The 15,158-nt window shown below is 31.1% G+C and overlaps 1 protein-coding gene across 4 annotated transcripts in view; it reads right to left on the bottom strand.

Moving 5' to 3' along the window:
- Positions 1-15,158, bottom strand: part of LOC111628509 — a 125,517-nt gene that overhangs the window by 15,667 nt on the left and 94,692 nt on the right. For all 4 annotated transcript variants that reach the window (XM_023372338.1, XM_023372315.1, XM_023372323.1 and 1 more), the window contains one exon: positions 5,976-6,049. In XM_023372338.1, the coding sequence (XP_023228106.1) occupies positions 5,976-6,049 (74 nt within the window). The remainder of the gene's footprint in view (positions 1-5,975; positions 6,050-15,158) is intronic.

Here is a 15,158-nt window from a genome sequence, read left to right as displayed (position 1 = left end):
ACATCTCTTATTCCCGTCTTGTTGATATTAATGTCTATAGAATTACCTTTAAACAAATGGAGGAGATTTCTTTTATTGATATACTAACAATTTTTTTCGAGGAGGTCGTCTCGGTCATCAACCGCAGAAGGCCCCCCCTTTTTCTCTTTTCACCTAATCACGAGGTTTATTAGAGGGGTGATACTGTTCTAAAACAAAAGGGTTTTGGACCTTCACAAAAATAAATTTTCCCATAAGAAACAATGTATTGATAAAATAGATTGATCTGTTACAGACCTCCAAAACAAACCTTTTTTTTTTTACCTTTTTAGCAGCATTTCATGCATAAAAATGCCTACAAATGCAATATAATATTATCTATATCCATTTTATGTATATATTAAAAGCAAAATGTTTTTTGTTACTGCCAACCAAAACCAAAACAAATAGTTTTTAAAAAATGCTATACATAGAAACTTAACTCTGCCTGGATGAAATATAACCAAATCAATCAAGACAGACAAGTATTTTATCCACACTTTCCAAAATATTATGTTTCAATTGCTTTGATTTAAACTTTAAATTAAATTTAAATAAATTAAAAATAAAATCAAAATTAATTAATTTTATTTTCAATTTTGGTGTAAAATCCAGCGTTTTAATTATTATTTAATTATTTTTTATTAAATAATTTTAATTAACTGGATACCTATATTAATAAATATTATATTAAATATTAATATTATAATATATTAATAAATTTTTGTTATTAATTTTTTTTTATTGTTATTAATCATTAGAATTACATGAAGTTACAATGGATGACTTAATAGCGATTATTCCAATAACTAAATCACAGTATCCAACAATTAAATTAATTATTAAAAATACTCAAATAAGAGATTACATATATTCGAGATTTATAAAAATGAAACAGCAGAATCTATCGAACGTATGGAAAGAAACTCAAATTTCACAGGACCTTATAAAAAGATCTAGATTAAGACGTAAAAAATTAATTCCTTTTTNTATATATATATACACAAATATTTTGTGTTAATTACGGATAATTCTTACAATTATTCTGAATAATTTCAAACTAAAATCTAAAACAAGTGATTTTTCTATTATTATTATTTTATAAAAATTATGTTCAACCTCCTTAAATAGGAAAGATTTAACAAGACCATAAAATGCCTTTCTCGGATGAACAATATGGATTTAGGTCAAAATAAGTAGAGCCGAGATTTATTATTTAATTTTACATTTTCATAAGGAATACTTAAGACCTTGGCCTTATTTCGTGAAGATGAAAAGACATTATTCGCACTTTTATCCTTTCATTATGCGGAGTGATGCGAAGAACAAATGCTAAAGTTAGATTTAAAAAAAAAAAAAAAAAAGCATTTAGAATAGAAGTGATGTTGCCATTTCTATTTTCGAATCCTCCAAGAATACATATATGATTCGATACACCAAACACTTTTAAAGTGATATTTTAGGAGGTAGTTTTAATCAGTAAACATCACCAAAGGTTAAGACAGCCTAAGATCTTGATTGTAGCCTTTAATATCGTAACGTCGCATAGAAAATCTGTTAAATTTAAAACATCAGTCTCGGAAGCGATTAATAAAGGCTCTAAAGTGTCCTAGAGGAGCATAATTTCGTCCCAAAGATGGACACTTAGATCGTAATTCCTTTTTCCTTCCCTTATCGTACGTAAACTGTTAAACAATGAAGGCTAGTAAAGTTATAATTAAATTATAAAGTTATCTAGAACAGGAAACGAGTTGTGCAATCTCTATTTACAGAATTTGCATCTTAAAAGATTGTCCCTTTTTTTTTATGGGTGCAGCCTCCAAGCATATAGATTCTTCAATGGACCAATTTGCATGGTCATATTTTATAGATTACTTTTTTTACTTGTAGTTTAAACATTTTTACGACTAAAATGACCGAATATTAATTGCATAATGAGTTTTGTAAGTTTATTTTTATGCTAATTATGTATAATTAAATAAAATTGTGTCATTGAAAAATATTCAAGAGGCTTGCCAAGAATACAAAACAATATATCTGATATAAAATTTTGTATCCTATATAATATAGGCCTATATATATACCATGCCTCAGAAAACAAATGTTTTTCGGTGTAAAATTAATAATGTTAGCCACTTTAATCCGAAAATAGCTATTTTCGACTAGATACGGATCCAAGCTTTAATTTTGTCACACACACCTTCACTAAAATGGCAAGTTTCATGAACAAGTATCTTCCTATTGGCTATTCTAAACTAGAGATAAACTTAAATTGTAGCAGATGGTGTTACATCAGAGTCAAAAGGTGGATTTCGTCGCATCACACATTACTGACTCGTTTATCTGCCCGTAATATAGCAAGTTCTCAAGGTCGTCGCGGCAACACCCATCGTTACTAACTGTCTACACGTGTTAGAATTAAATTCTACACTTACTTGTTAGTAAAATTAAGTAAAAACTTAATCCATACAACGACTTTGTAAAGAAAATATTTCGAGATTCCGATTTTTATATGTCATAATTCTCTCCCCCCTCTTACGGTGTAGAATTCGATATATCCGTTTGTATCGCGCCACGTCGGAAACAGGCTACCTAATCAATAGAATACTAATTTATGTTTTCTTCTATTCTTTAAAAACACAAATTCGTGTTTTGTATTCTTCAAATAAAGAAGATCAAACTGCATAGTCTATTATATACAATAATATATGAGCGATACAACGCGACGTAACTCAGAGACTGTTTGCATATAAAGAATCAGTTTTGATCTTAAAATAAATAAATAAAAACAAATGTGCTAATTATAACCGAAAACCGAAGCAAATACTAAAAAAAAAGAATTTAATATTTTAAAAAATTAATTATAAAAATCTGAAAATCGTGCGATACGTGACAGAGAAACGAGTCGTATAAATCGCTATCGCATTGCTAAATTAGTTATGGTAAATGATTATGAAGCATTTGATATTCCGTTCGAGTATCTCAATCCTTAATGAATATTTAATAACTGAAGTATTCGTGAAATAAATAAAAATAATAATGAATCGATCGGCACGGTTCGGGATCTGGCGAATTATCATGCAAATGAGGGAAGTTCATGAAACTTTCCTGATAGTACGCCAAGTTTTATCGCCATTCTCGCGGCATTTTATGTTTTGGGATTTTAGTTAAGAGGTTTTTTTTTCGATTTTCCTGAAGCTACAGAGCTTAAGGTTATAATTTAATTCGATATCGCTCGTTTCTCGACTACAGATGTTCTTAAAACTTTATAGTTATAACAGTTTTAATCGATGAGATCCGAAGTTAATTCCTTGACAAAGCCTCTCGAAATAACCACTTTTTAACTCGTTTTCTAGAAACATTCTTCATTGGCAACCTCGGAAAGGAATTTAGACCCGCTAGCGATTTTACAACAGATATTTCCTATGTACAACTACAAAATACTCAACCAAAACTTGTTATAGATGACCATTCGTAACATTTATCTTTAGGAAAATATATATATATATTATTATTAATTTTTTTTAATAAATGATGAGTTGCGAAAAGTCCAAAAACATGACCAGAAACATCTGAACAAGACAAAGAATATAATCTTATTTCGTCCACTAGTACATATTTTCTATTAACAGGACTTATTAAACTGGCTTTAAGGATACTGCAACTCAGTTTCACAAATTATAAAATTATTGTTTTATTTAATTTACCTGTACAGGTAAATTAAGATAAGATTATAATAAATTAAGGACATTGAGGCATATTAATTTAAGACAAAGAATAATTCCTAGAACCATGCAGACACTTCCTCTTTCCACGGAAGCAATCAGGCAAGTATGGTCACCAAATGTCCAGTTAGTTACAATTATAGTAGAGCCTCGAAAACTCGGCCTAATGTGGACTGAAGGGTGGCCGAGTTTGTGAAAATGCCGGGTTATCGGGAATGGGGTTAAAAAAAATAAGTATGAGTGTTTCCTCAGAAAATACTGTACTGTACTTGTATGTATTGTTTACTTGAGAATACAACAGAGAATAAACTGCCCAAATACCCTTAAACAAAGGAAAAGTACATCCTTTATGAAGGCATAGAGTCTTTACTACATGAAAATGAAAATTAATGAATACACTGTGTACAGTAATTTACTTGATAAAACAGACCTCAGAAAAATACTTTGAGGCATAAAGCTGTCTTTATCATGAAAATTAATTAACTAAGGAGTTTTTTGCCCTGCCAGGGTGTGGCCGAGTTATCCGGAGTGCCGAGTTTTCGAGGCTCTACTGTACCCAGAAGTTACCAAATATGTGACTATCAGAAGATCCTAGTCAAGACCATCTGATAGTCAGCCACATTCTAATAAATTTGAGTTAAGCATCTTTAAATTTGAATTACTGAATGTCATTTATATTATGGTGCCACTCGGTCACCGTATTTATAATCTCGGTACCACTACTGAATCAGTAGCCCTGTCAGTAATTGGTTGGGTCATCAACTTTCTTTAACATAGGAAGTATAGGAAGTTGACCATCAGTGGCCGACTCTGTTGAGTAGTTTGTTCGGAAACAGAGATATTGTACGGCAACCAAAGCAAACTTGGCATTTAAAATTTTGTTCATAAACTGAATTGTTCATAACCCAAGGTTTGACTGTATTTAATAAACTTTCTGAAGAGAATTATTCAAAAATAACTTTGTTAGAATGCATCCACACATTCTCTATTTGCCGAATGCCAAGCAAACATTTGACAAATATCAAATAGTGTGGATGGTTTACTTGTGATGAATGTTTGGTATTTAGCATTTTCCAATTCGCGTCAATAAACTGTGTCAGTAAAAGTGCTGAATCAACGAAAACAAATATTCACCTCCACACATTTGTGCTCACATTCAGGTATTTTTGTGTTTTGGTCATCAGTATTGTATTTCAGGCTTTTTTAAACTAGATCTTTTATTTTTGAATTTAGTTTATTTTCTCAATTTGGTTTATAGTTTACATATTCAGTTTATTTTTTTCTATTAAGTATTTTCAGTCTTTTTTTGAAATATGATTTTATTGTGTTTTTAAAAAATTCCTTTCTTTTTCACATTTCACATTTTTTGCTTTGTGAAGTGATACTATCTATTATCTTCTTTTAGGTTGTTTTTTTCATTAACAGATAAAAACTATTCACAATTATAAGAGCAGTGGCAGAAATTATCATTTGAGAATTGTCCATCTTCTAGATCTTGGATGAACATTTCTTGTTGCCACAACAAACTGATGTTTGGCAAATAATCAAATGTTTACATGTCTGTGCCTGCCAGTGACAAACAGTTTGGTAAATAGCTTGGCAAAAAACAAATATTAGGCATTTCGCAAATAGTGAATGTGCTCTTACAAAAATTCTACGTGAAGTTTGATTGTTGTCTAAAATGTAATTTCCATTTCTGGACTGAAATTATATTTCAGATGATAAAATTAATTTATATACAGAATTTTTCTGTAGTCATGTATCACAAGCTATATTATAGCAGATATAACATCATAACAATTTTAATTCCTTGATTAAAGCTTTGACTTATAATTGTAATTTTGATCTCTATACTGTATTACATAGTCTTATTCTTCTATAGAATAATAATTTATAGAATAAATTTATGAATCAAATTGAAGTAAAGTAACACAAAAAAATTGCAATTATGTATATTATAGCAAAAATCCAATTTGTTTCATTTTTAATTCTCATTCTGATTAAATATCTGCTTTTACTAAAATGTTTCAATTTTAATAAAAACAGATATTTAATCAGTTCTCAATTAGTGTGTCAAATTATACTTGTGATGTTTTTTTATAAACTGGAAATTTTAAACATAGACTAATAATTCAAAAAACAATACTCATACTTTTAGATCCTTACTTAGTTCATTATATTTCTTTTCTTTATACAGATAAATAAATAACGTAACAATTTAAACTTCATTACCCTTTGCACCTCTCAAAACAAAGCCAAATCCTTTCTTTCCTTTATGAAGAATAACTGTCCTTGGCTCTCCATACCTAAGATTTTATTTTAAAACATAAAATTAATTATTTTAATTTTATATCCAAATTACAAACAAAACAGCAATTATTGTACTATATGTAAAAACAATGTTTTTTTTTTTTTTACAGAATTATTTGTTTTGAACAATCCAGCAAAGTAATTTTTGTAATCTTGAATATAATATATGATAGTTACAAAGTCACTATGTATATTACTAATAGTAGAACATGGGTATTTATTCAGAAGTCAACAAATCACAATGCTTAAAGCGAATGTGGACTAACAACTCATATTTAAACATGTTACTGGTCATGAAACATTCAAAATTTAAGACATTAAAAATGAAATTTTCATGCAACATGTGATGACAATCAACAGTTGCTCTGTAGTGAAGACTATCTTATCATCATGGTTTTTTCTGTAAACAAATCATAATTCTAAATCTCACACTTAAAAAGGCTGGTTAGAATTAAACTGAGAGTACTCAGTGTGAGACAGCTCTACTGAAGCAAATCAAATGAAATTCTGTACACATGCAATGCAGATCATGGAGATAGAAATTTACAAGGAAAAAATATAATTGAAATTTTCAATTTCAATTATATTTTTTCCTTGGTAAAATGTGTTGTGAAAATATGACAATTATAAGACAAGTGGACAAAATTTTATTAGAAGAATAAAATTACATTTTACTGTATATACTCAATGCAGGATTCTTCTCTACTGACCATACGCTGCAATTATAAAACTGTTATCAACTGCTGCACATAACACTTCAGGAGGAATTTGGGAGCGATATCACACTATGCAGGCTTTCACTCAGACATGGAGTGCACATGCCTCTGATAAACATGCTTTCTCAACTAACCTCACAGCCAGAAACATGTTTTTGACTGAACAGTGCAACATTTTCCCCTTGTGGTGAAAATTTCAAATAATTTTTTCCCCATAAATCTCTTCCCCATGATCTGAATTGCATATATACTGTACCAAGTTTCACTCAATTTGGTTCAGTAGAGCTGGCTCCACATGTTCTGAATATCATCAGTTTAATTCTATCATCCTGCAGAAGCAAAATTAAGATTCAGAATTACAATTTGAATTGAATTTATTATTATTATTATGCCAAAGGTGTAGTGTGCCATACTTGGTCAGTACTAGTGCATAGTATTATGCCAGATTAATTTCAAGAAAAAGTTGTTATTTTATTTATATGATGTTTATGTATGTATGTGTTTAGAATTTTCTGACTATGTGATACATGAATAGTATGGCAGCCTTCTGTAGTGTGATGTATATGCTGTTGTGAAGTCCTAATGTTTCTAGACTTTCATGTAGTGTGTGTGTCATGATATCTGTAAAAAAAGAAAAAAAGAGTATAGCACAAGAAGTACCTTATCCATTCTCTACAGATACTTTATTTTGTAGGCAATTTCTGAGTATTTGCTAACTGTTTCAGTCTATGTATTTTCTATATTATGTGTTTGGTACAACTATGATAATGATTGACAAACAAAATCACATAAAGTGGAACCTGGATAATTCAAAATGCTCTGGGTCAAAAAATCATGTCTTTGAGGTGAAAGTTTTGAGTTAGTCGGGTACTCTTTCCCAAAAGAAGTGAGTTCCTGCTTTCATCATCAGTTCAATATTCAGTATGTAAATGCAATTGATGTATCTGTAAACATGTTTCCTTTTGCACATGTTTTCATCAGATTATATAGCACTTTTGATTTTATCACTGTTTTTTAACCACATGGACAGTGGCAAAAAAGACACTCTGAAGTGTCTCTGAAGTTTTCTTCCCTTCAGTTTTTTTAAATCCCTTCTCTACTTCCCAAATTGCTTCAAGTTTTGTTTAAACCTGATTAATCAGCTTTCACTGGCAGTCATTTTGTCCTCATATAGCACAAAATCCACCACCTTGGTGCTTAACATTTCCCAGTTGAGATAAAATGACACTGATGACATGTGTTTATTGGTAGATAAACATATCAGTGTCATTTCTTAATGTCTACAGAGTGGAAAGAGTAAAAAACAAAATATATATAATAACTAGCAGGTAAGCCTGGCATTGTCTGGGCAAAAAATACAAACAAACATTAAGATTATTAGATTATTTCATACTTCTAACCCTTCTATTTTATTATATTACAGTATTTGATTTATATTTACAAAGGTTATCTTACTTAAACCTTTGTAAATATAAATCAAATACCGTAATATAATCTTGTTCATTTGGTGTGATAAACCCTTATATAAGATTATCTATGTAGTTTTATAAATCATACACTATAATATAACAAATATTAAAACGAAAACCATATAAAAAGTTTGGTAATTTTAGTCTACCTTTGTCATGTTTTTCGTGATACTTGGATGTTACAAAATGGCACAGTCTCATTGGTCAAGTAAACAGCAATTGAAAACATGATATCTTAAAAAAGTTACGATATCATTTTTTTTTCTAATTAGCTTTAACAAACTGTTTCATTCACAACTGAATATCAAACAATGATCTGCCAACAAATCAAATTTTGCAAAAAAAACTCAGCACCCTCAAAATCCACTTAAAACATATTTTGTGCTCACTGGTAACCTCATATCATTGAATTTTCCTATTTGAATGCCACCATACCACTGGGTCCAATACGAAGAAAGGACTGTTGCACAAGGAGTCTGCAGTTATGACAAATGACTAATTAATACTAGTCTACTATTAATATTTGAAAAGTGATCCATGTTAAATAGATTGTGATAGTCTCGCGTCTCGCATGTGATCAAAATTGCTATGTTTAACATCCAAAAGACTTCATATAAAACTTGTTTAAATAAAAAAACAAATCTTGTAAAAATGTGACAATAACTGCTTTTATATGATTCCATAAAAAATACTGGTGAAACCAGGTTGAAAATTAAAACTCAGCAAAAACATCTAAGTAAGCCACAAACTTTCAAAAGTTTTCTTTAAGAATAGTGGAAGCAAATTTGATAATATAAGACTCAACATTTGAATAAAGTGCACATTATACAGACTACAACTACAGGAAAATTTGAATGAAACAATGTCACCATGATAATAAATATGAAAAATAAGCATTGGCACATAAAAGACTGAGCTCTTCTTTGTGTTTTAAAATCATTGTACATACATTAATTTGGCTGAATATTAGAACATCTTTAAGCAGTATCAGTGAAGAAAGTTTGGGCAATAGGTTTATGAGTTAATAAGGGGAGATAAAATCAGGGGGTGTTCAGGTTTCCTGGTAGTTAAGCATGTTCTTGTGAAAATTGTGTTTATAGAAACATTATTAGAATTGGGTTTGCTCACGTGTCACATTGCTGTAACCAAATAAACTAATTTGTCAAAGAGGATGCATCCCAGAAAGACTTATGTAAGGCTGACTCCTTTTTAGGTGTTACTAATATGAAGAAAATCCAGAAAACTCCATGTGGCCAGTCTGTTGGCCATGCACAAACCCATGACTGATTACTGGTGTTTGGTGGTTTTGTGAGAACTGTGGGGTGGAGTGTTGTGCTTCTCCCCACTTACCAGTGGCTCTTGTCAGGGATGGTGATGGTTAAGTGAGTGAGAGGGGGTAGCGAGGTCGTGATGAAGCGTCCGAATAACTACACAGGTTGAACAACAATAACACATTTAATAAACAACTAAGAGATTATATGTATTGAAGAAAAAACAGAAATGACACACATAAATAATAAAAGGTTTCTATTCTATATCTATGTTCTATCCTAAACTAAAGAATGAGAGAGATACCTCTCTAAGAGGGACGTGTTGGAGAGAGAGACAAAATTCGGTCAAGGGTTTACCTTGTGGGATTCGATCTCATTGTATAGGGCATTGGTAGGACACATTGGGATTGGAGGTTCCTAATCGTAGTTTCCCATGGATAGCGATATGGAGCGATAGATGGTATGGCACTATGAAGCTGGTGTCCCTTGATGTCCGCTCAGCTATGTCCGATGTGGGTGTACGCTCCGTTGATCTCTACTGTAGATGTATGCATGGAGATGTCCGCTGAGGGTGTCTACCTGGCAGTGTCCTCTTCGGCTGTCTGCCCGGAGGTGCAAGTTTAACCCCTTTTTATACTTATCTCAGAGGGAGAATCATGGGGAAAGAAAATCTGTTGCAATCGCCAGCTCAACTTACGTACAGCTGTGTTTATGTTATCGTCATCCTTTCCTTACACTATTTGACACCTTCTCATCATAAATTTGTCAAACTCCCTGATTTATTGATGTGAGGTGACTCATGTCAGAATATGTCTCACCCCCTTAGTAAAAATTGTTGCCTTATTTGGTCATTTATATCGACTTTCTCATCGGGTCGATTAGACTTAGAGGGAAGTACGGAGTTTTGTTTTATCCTTGTCGGTGACCTTTTGGTTACTCTCTATACAGTAACAGGTAGTTGTCACTGTTAATTGGCTACTTATCTCCACCTTATATTTACGTTAGACTTGAATGATCCCCTAGTGTGAGGGGAGTCCTTCTTCGGATGATTAAAGTCACCTTCGAGGTGACGCAGTACACTGAGGGGTCAAAAGAGAGGAAACAAAAAAGGAAGTAATGATAAAAATAAACTATACCAATGTGTGAAAATTTACACTTGAGTCCAAATTCTCACAGTTTTATCCACTTGGTTACTGGAGGGTACTTACTGGGCTGCAATTTGAAAAACATTTAGACCTATAAATTCCCACTGTTGTCTGTCCATCTGTTCTTCCTTAATCTCAATAACAGTTAGATAGATGAAAGTTAAGATCAGATATGAAAAGTTTAAGAGCAGGAAGCTCAGATTACCTATATGAACTTCCAGTTTGCATTAGAAGTTAAGTTATTTCAATTCAAAACGTTTCCCCTAAACAGAGTTAGAATAAAATTGTGCTGATTATGTATCTAACAAGAAAAGTATGAAGTACAGGGGAGAAACACCACTCCATGCAGGAAAGTGCTATGTGCTACCTACAGTAGTACACAGCACAGTAAACAGTACACAGTAGTGTCATAACAGTGAATCTATTTTGGGCTATATCATTGTCACAGTAATTAAGTGAACACAATATATATATANCACACAAAAGACCGGAAAATGAGAAACCCTATTGTAGAGATCCCTAAGCCTATTAACCTCAACCTGGTTTGGATGCCATTCTAAGACCATTGTTCTGACATCCTCCCACTTCAAAAGATCTTTAATAGCAGATGTCAGCATTAATCCTCTTTTTCAGAAGAAAACATATCTCGCCGAGTTTCTTGGTGTTCTTCTGATGACAGAAGAATTCTTGGCATTCTTCTGTCATCAGATCAGTTTCAGGTTCCATTATGAGCTCTTCAATGTTCTTTATTTCTCAGATGTGATTTTTGTTACTCCTTTAGCTGCTTGAATCTTCTTGAATATACTATATCTTTCTTAGATAAGATGAACAGGTCTACAGTAGGCTGCAGTTCAAAGCCATACTGCCCAGCAACATCAGACATCTCTACCTTTGCTATTATACTCTCACCTTTTGAAAATAAAAACTGATGCAAAACTTAATGAGTGCCTGCTTGATAGTCTCTACTATAAAAAATTTTTTCTGGCAGAAAAATAAAAGGCTAGAATTATAAGGGAGAGTTTCAAAGTTTGAAGAAATACTATCCAATCAGTAAATAATGGGCTGAGCATCAATGTCAACATCTCCTGCACTCCAAAAAGTTTTGAATTGTTGCCTGAAGACAAGGAAAGACCAATCAGTATTTATTATTTTACATCACTTCTTCTTGTGTTTGTTCTGTGAGATGTTTGTTGTCCAAACATAAAAATCTTTCACGAAAGTGTTCTTTATCCGATATGTTCATAGTCCAAACTGTTTGTTAACCAATCGCCCACTGTACTCAATTTTTGGACAAATGTTTTCAATCTTATACCAAGATCATCAGATCTCTTCAACATTCCAAAATTGGAATGCAATAAACAATGACATATTACAATTAGGGTAAAATATTCAAAACATAAATACATAAAAATATATATAAACTTAGCATGATGCAATTACAATTTAAAATACAAGAGAAATAGTTTATACTCAAATGACAACCAACAAATATCAAGTAGAAGAAATCTATTATGTCTGTTCTAAATGTGGATTATCATAAAAAGATTGCCATGTGTTCAAGATGTTCTTTTCATCTTTGAAATTAATACACTCTACCTTTATTTCAAATTTGAAAATAACTTTCATAACATAATAGTATGCACACTGGCTGGATACTACTGGATTAAAGATTTTTCTATAAATAATTTACAAAAATCCTAACAGATATGTATATGTATTAAGATTTGAAAAGAATTCCTTTATTTTCTAATTTTAATAGAGAATTTATAACAACATAACTTAACAGAATAGCAACAAAGATAAATTTAATTTGTCATCACTTGTGTTATTAAATAAAGTTATATTACATTATTCACTACAATGAATGAATTAATTAACTCATAAATAACAATTTCATTAACATATTAAAAAAAATACCTCTAACAAAAAATCTCCCTTTTTTAAACCAGCTAAATCAGCAATGCCACCTTTATCAACATCATCTAAATATTGGAGACTAGGCCAATATTCTGTTGGTTGTCTTTCCATTAATGGACTAGTAGCTGAAAAATAAAATATTTTATTATACATATTACTATTTTAGAAACAAGTCAATTATAAAAATAACTCATTAATATTGCTATTAATCATTTAAATAGTCAAACCTTGGTTTACAAACTTAATTCATTTCTAAAAGTTGTTTGGAAACTGATCTGTTCTCACACCAAAATGTGAGAACTGAGGGGGTTAGTTGTCCCCACTTACCGGCGGCTCTGTCAGAGGATGGCTTTATAGGAGGGCAAAATAAAATGAGTGGGGAAATTAATGAGTAAGTTGACAGGTTCCCAAATAAATACACAGGTTGAACAAGAATAACACATTTAATAAACAACTAAAAAATTGTACATATCAAAGGCAAAAGTGAAGAGTTACAAAAATCCTATTCTACATCACGACAATGATTCTTCTTTCATATGGAACATCTAATCTCTATTCTCTAAGTTAAATTAAGAGACGAGAGAGAGACCTCTCGGAGAGAGACTTCTCAGAGAGAGAGAGTATACAAATAGATATATAAAAAAAAAATACCTCTAAGTTCCCGATCCATAATATGGGTCGTTGGTAAAAACGTTCCTGGATCGTCACAGCAGTGATGGCAATATAGCAACAGATAGGGTAACGGTATGGGTCAGTAGATGTGGCAGTCGATGTCTGCCCTGGAGAGGTCCTCTTTGTGGACTGTGTCCAAGCCCTCTTTATACTATTTTTGAGGGTGTGAGAACTATGACATCATAATGATTTATACGCACACCTGTTCGTGTGTTGATGTCTGGATCTAGCTATTACGGACCACTGGCACAGAGAAGTTTGTTTAATTTATTGATATCAGTGTCTAGAAGATATGATTTTATAATATAAATTTCTATAGGTTTGACAGCTCTCATACATAAATTAACATTCAGCTGACAATAATTTCTGTAAACTGATCAACAATCTAGATATTGTTTATATTAAACGCCGCATTTGACTATGAACAAGGCGATTTATTGCTGTAACCACGTGTCACATGCAACCAAAGAGAAAGTAAAAAACATCTCTTATTCCCGTCTTGTTGATATTAATGTCTATAGAATTACCTTTAAACAAATGGAGGAGATTTCTTTTATTGATATACTAACAATTTTTTTCGAGGAGGTCGTCTCGGTCATCAACCGCAGAAGGCCCCCCCTTTTTCTCTTTTCACCTAATCACGAGGTTTATTAGAGGGGTGATACTGTTCTAAAACAAAAGGGTTTTGGACCTTCACAAAAATAAATTTTCCCATAAGAAACAATGTATTGATAAAATAGATTGATCTGTTACAGACCTCCAAAACAAACCTTTTTTTTTTTACCTTTTTAGCAGCATTTCATGCATAAAAATGCCTACAAATGCAATATAATATTATCTATATCCATTTTATGTATATATTAAAAGCAAAATGTTTTTTGTTACTGCCAACCAAAACCAAAACAAATAGTTTTTAAAAAATGCTATACATAGAAACTTAACTCTGCCTGGATGAAATATAACCAAATCAATCAAGACAGACAAGTATTTTATCCACACTTTCCAAAATATTATGTTTCAATTGCTTTGATTTAAACTTTAAATTAAATTTAAATAAATTAAAAATAAAATCAAAATTAATTAATTTTATTTTCAATTTTGGTGTAAAATCCAGCGTTTTAATTATTATTTAATTATTTTTTATTAAATAATTTTAATTAACTGGATACCTATATTAATAAATATTATATTAAATATTAATATTATAATATATTAATAAATTTTTGTTATTAATTTTTTTTTATTGTTATTAATCATTAGAATTACATGAAGTTACAATGGATGACTTAATAGCGATTATTCCAATAACTAAATCACAGTATCCAACAATTAAATTAATTATTAAAAATACTCAAATAAGAGATTACATATATTCGAGATTTATAAAAATGAAACAGCAGAATCTATCGAACGTATGGAAAGAAACTCAAATTTCACAGGACCTTATAAAAAGATCTAGATTAAGACGTAAAAAATTAATTCCTTTTTTAAACGAGTTAAGGAAAGCAGGTAAATATCCAAAACTCCGAGGTGATACTATATTGTTGGGCAATTATTCTTTGACGTATAGCTATGTGTTGGAGGGACTGGTATACTTGGATTCTTTTACCCCGTATTTTACTTCTGAGAATACTCCGCAATGACATATGATCAATTTAAACACTCCTATTCAAGACTTACGTTTTGTGGAGACTCAATTATTAAGTCCCTTGCCTGCTGCACATAACAATAATGAAAGTTTATACGATATTACGTTCAATCAAAAAGTCTCCCATTTATAATTAATTGGAATTCCCAAGGTCTTAAGTAATGTCAAACAGAATAAAATGGGTCATGACCTTTTAAAATTAACGACTCAAGCTCAACTATATATTTTTTAATAGCAGAATTGAAAAGGTCTATATTTCTGCATTTA

Source organism: Centruroides sculpturatus, unplaced genomic scaffold (assembly GCF_000671375.1).
Source record: "Centruroides sculpturatus isolate CEXI.00-Female unplaced genomic scaffold, Cexi_2.0 scaffold65, whole genome shotgun sequence".
In the NCBI taxonomy this organism is placed as follows: domain Eukaryota; kingdom Metazoa; phylum Arthropoda; class Arachnida; order Scorpiones; family Buthidae; genus Centruroides; species Centruroides sculpturatus.
Note: the sequence above shows the minus strand (reverse complement) of the source record. Positions and strands in the feature narration are given on the sequence as shown.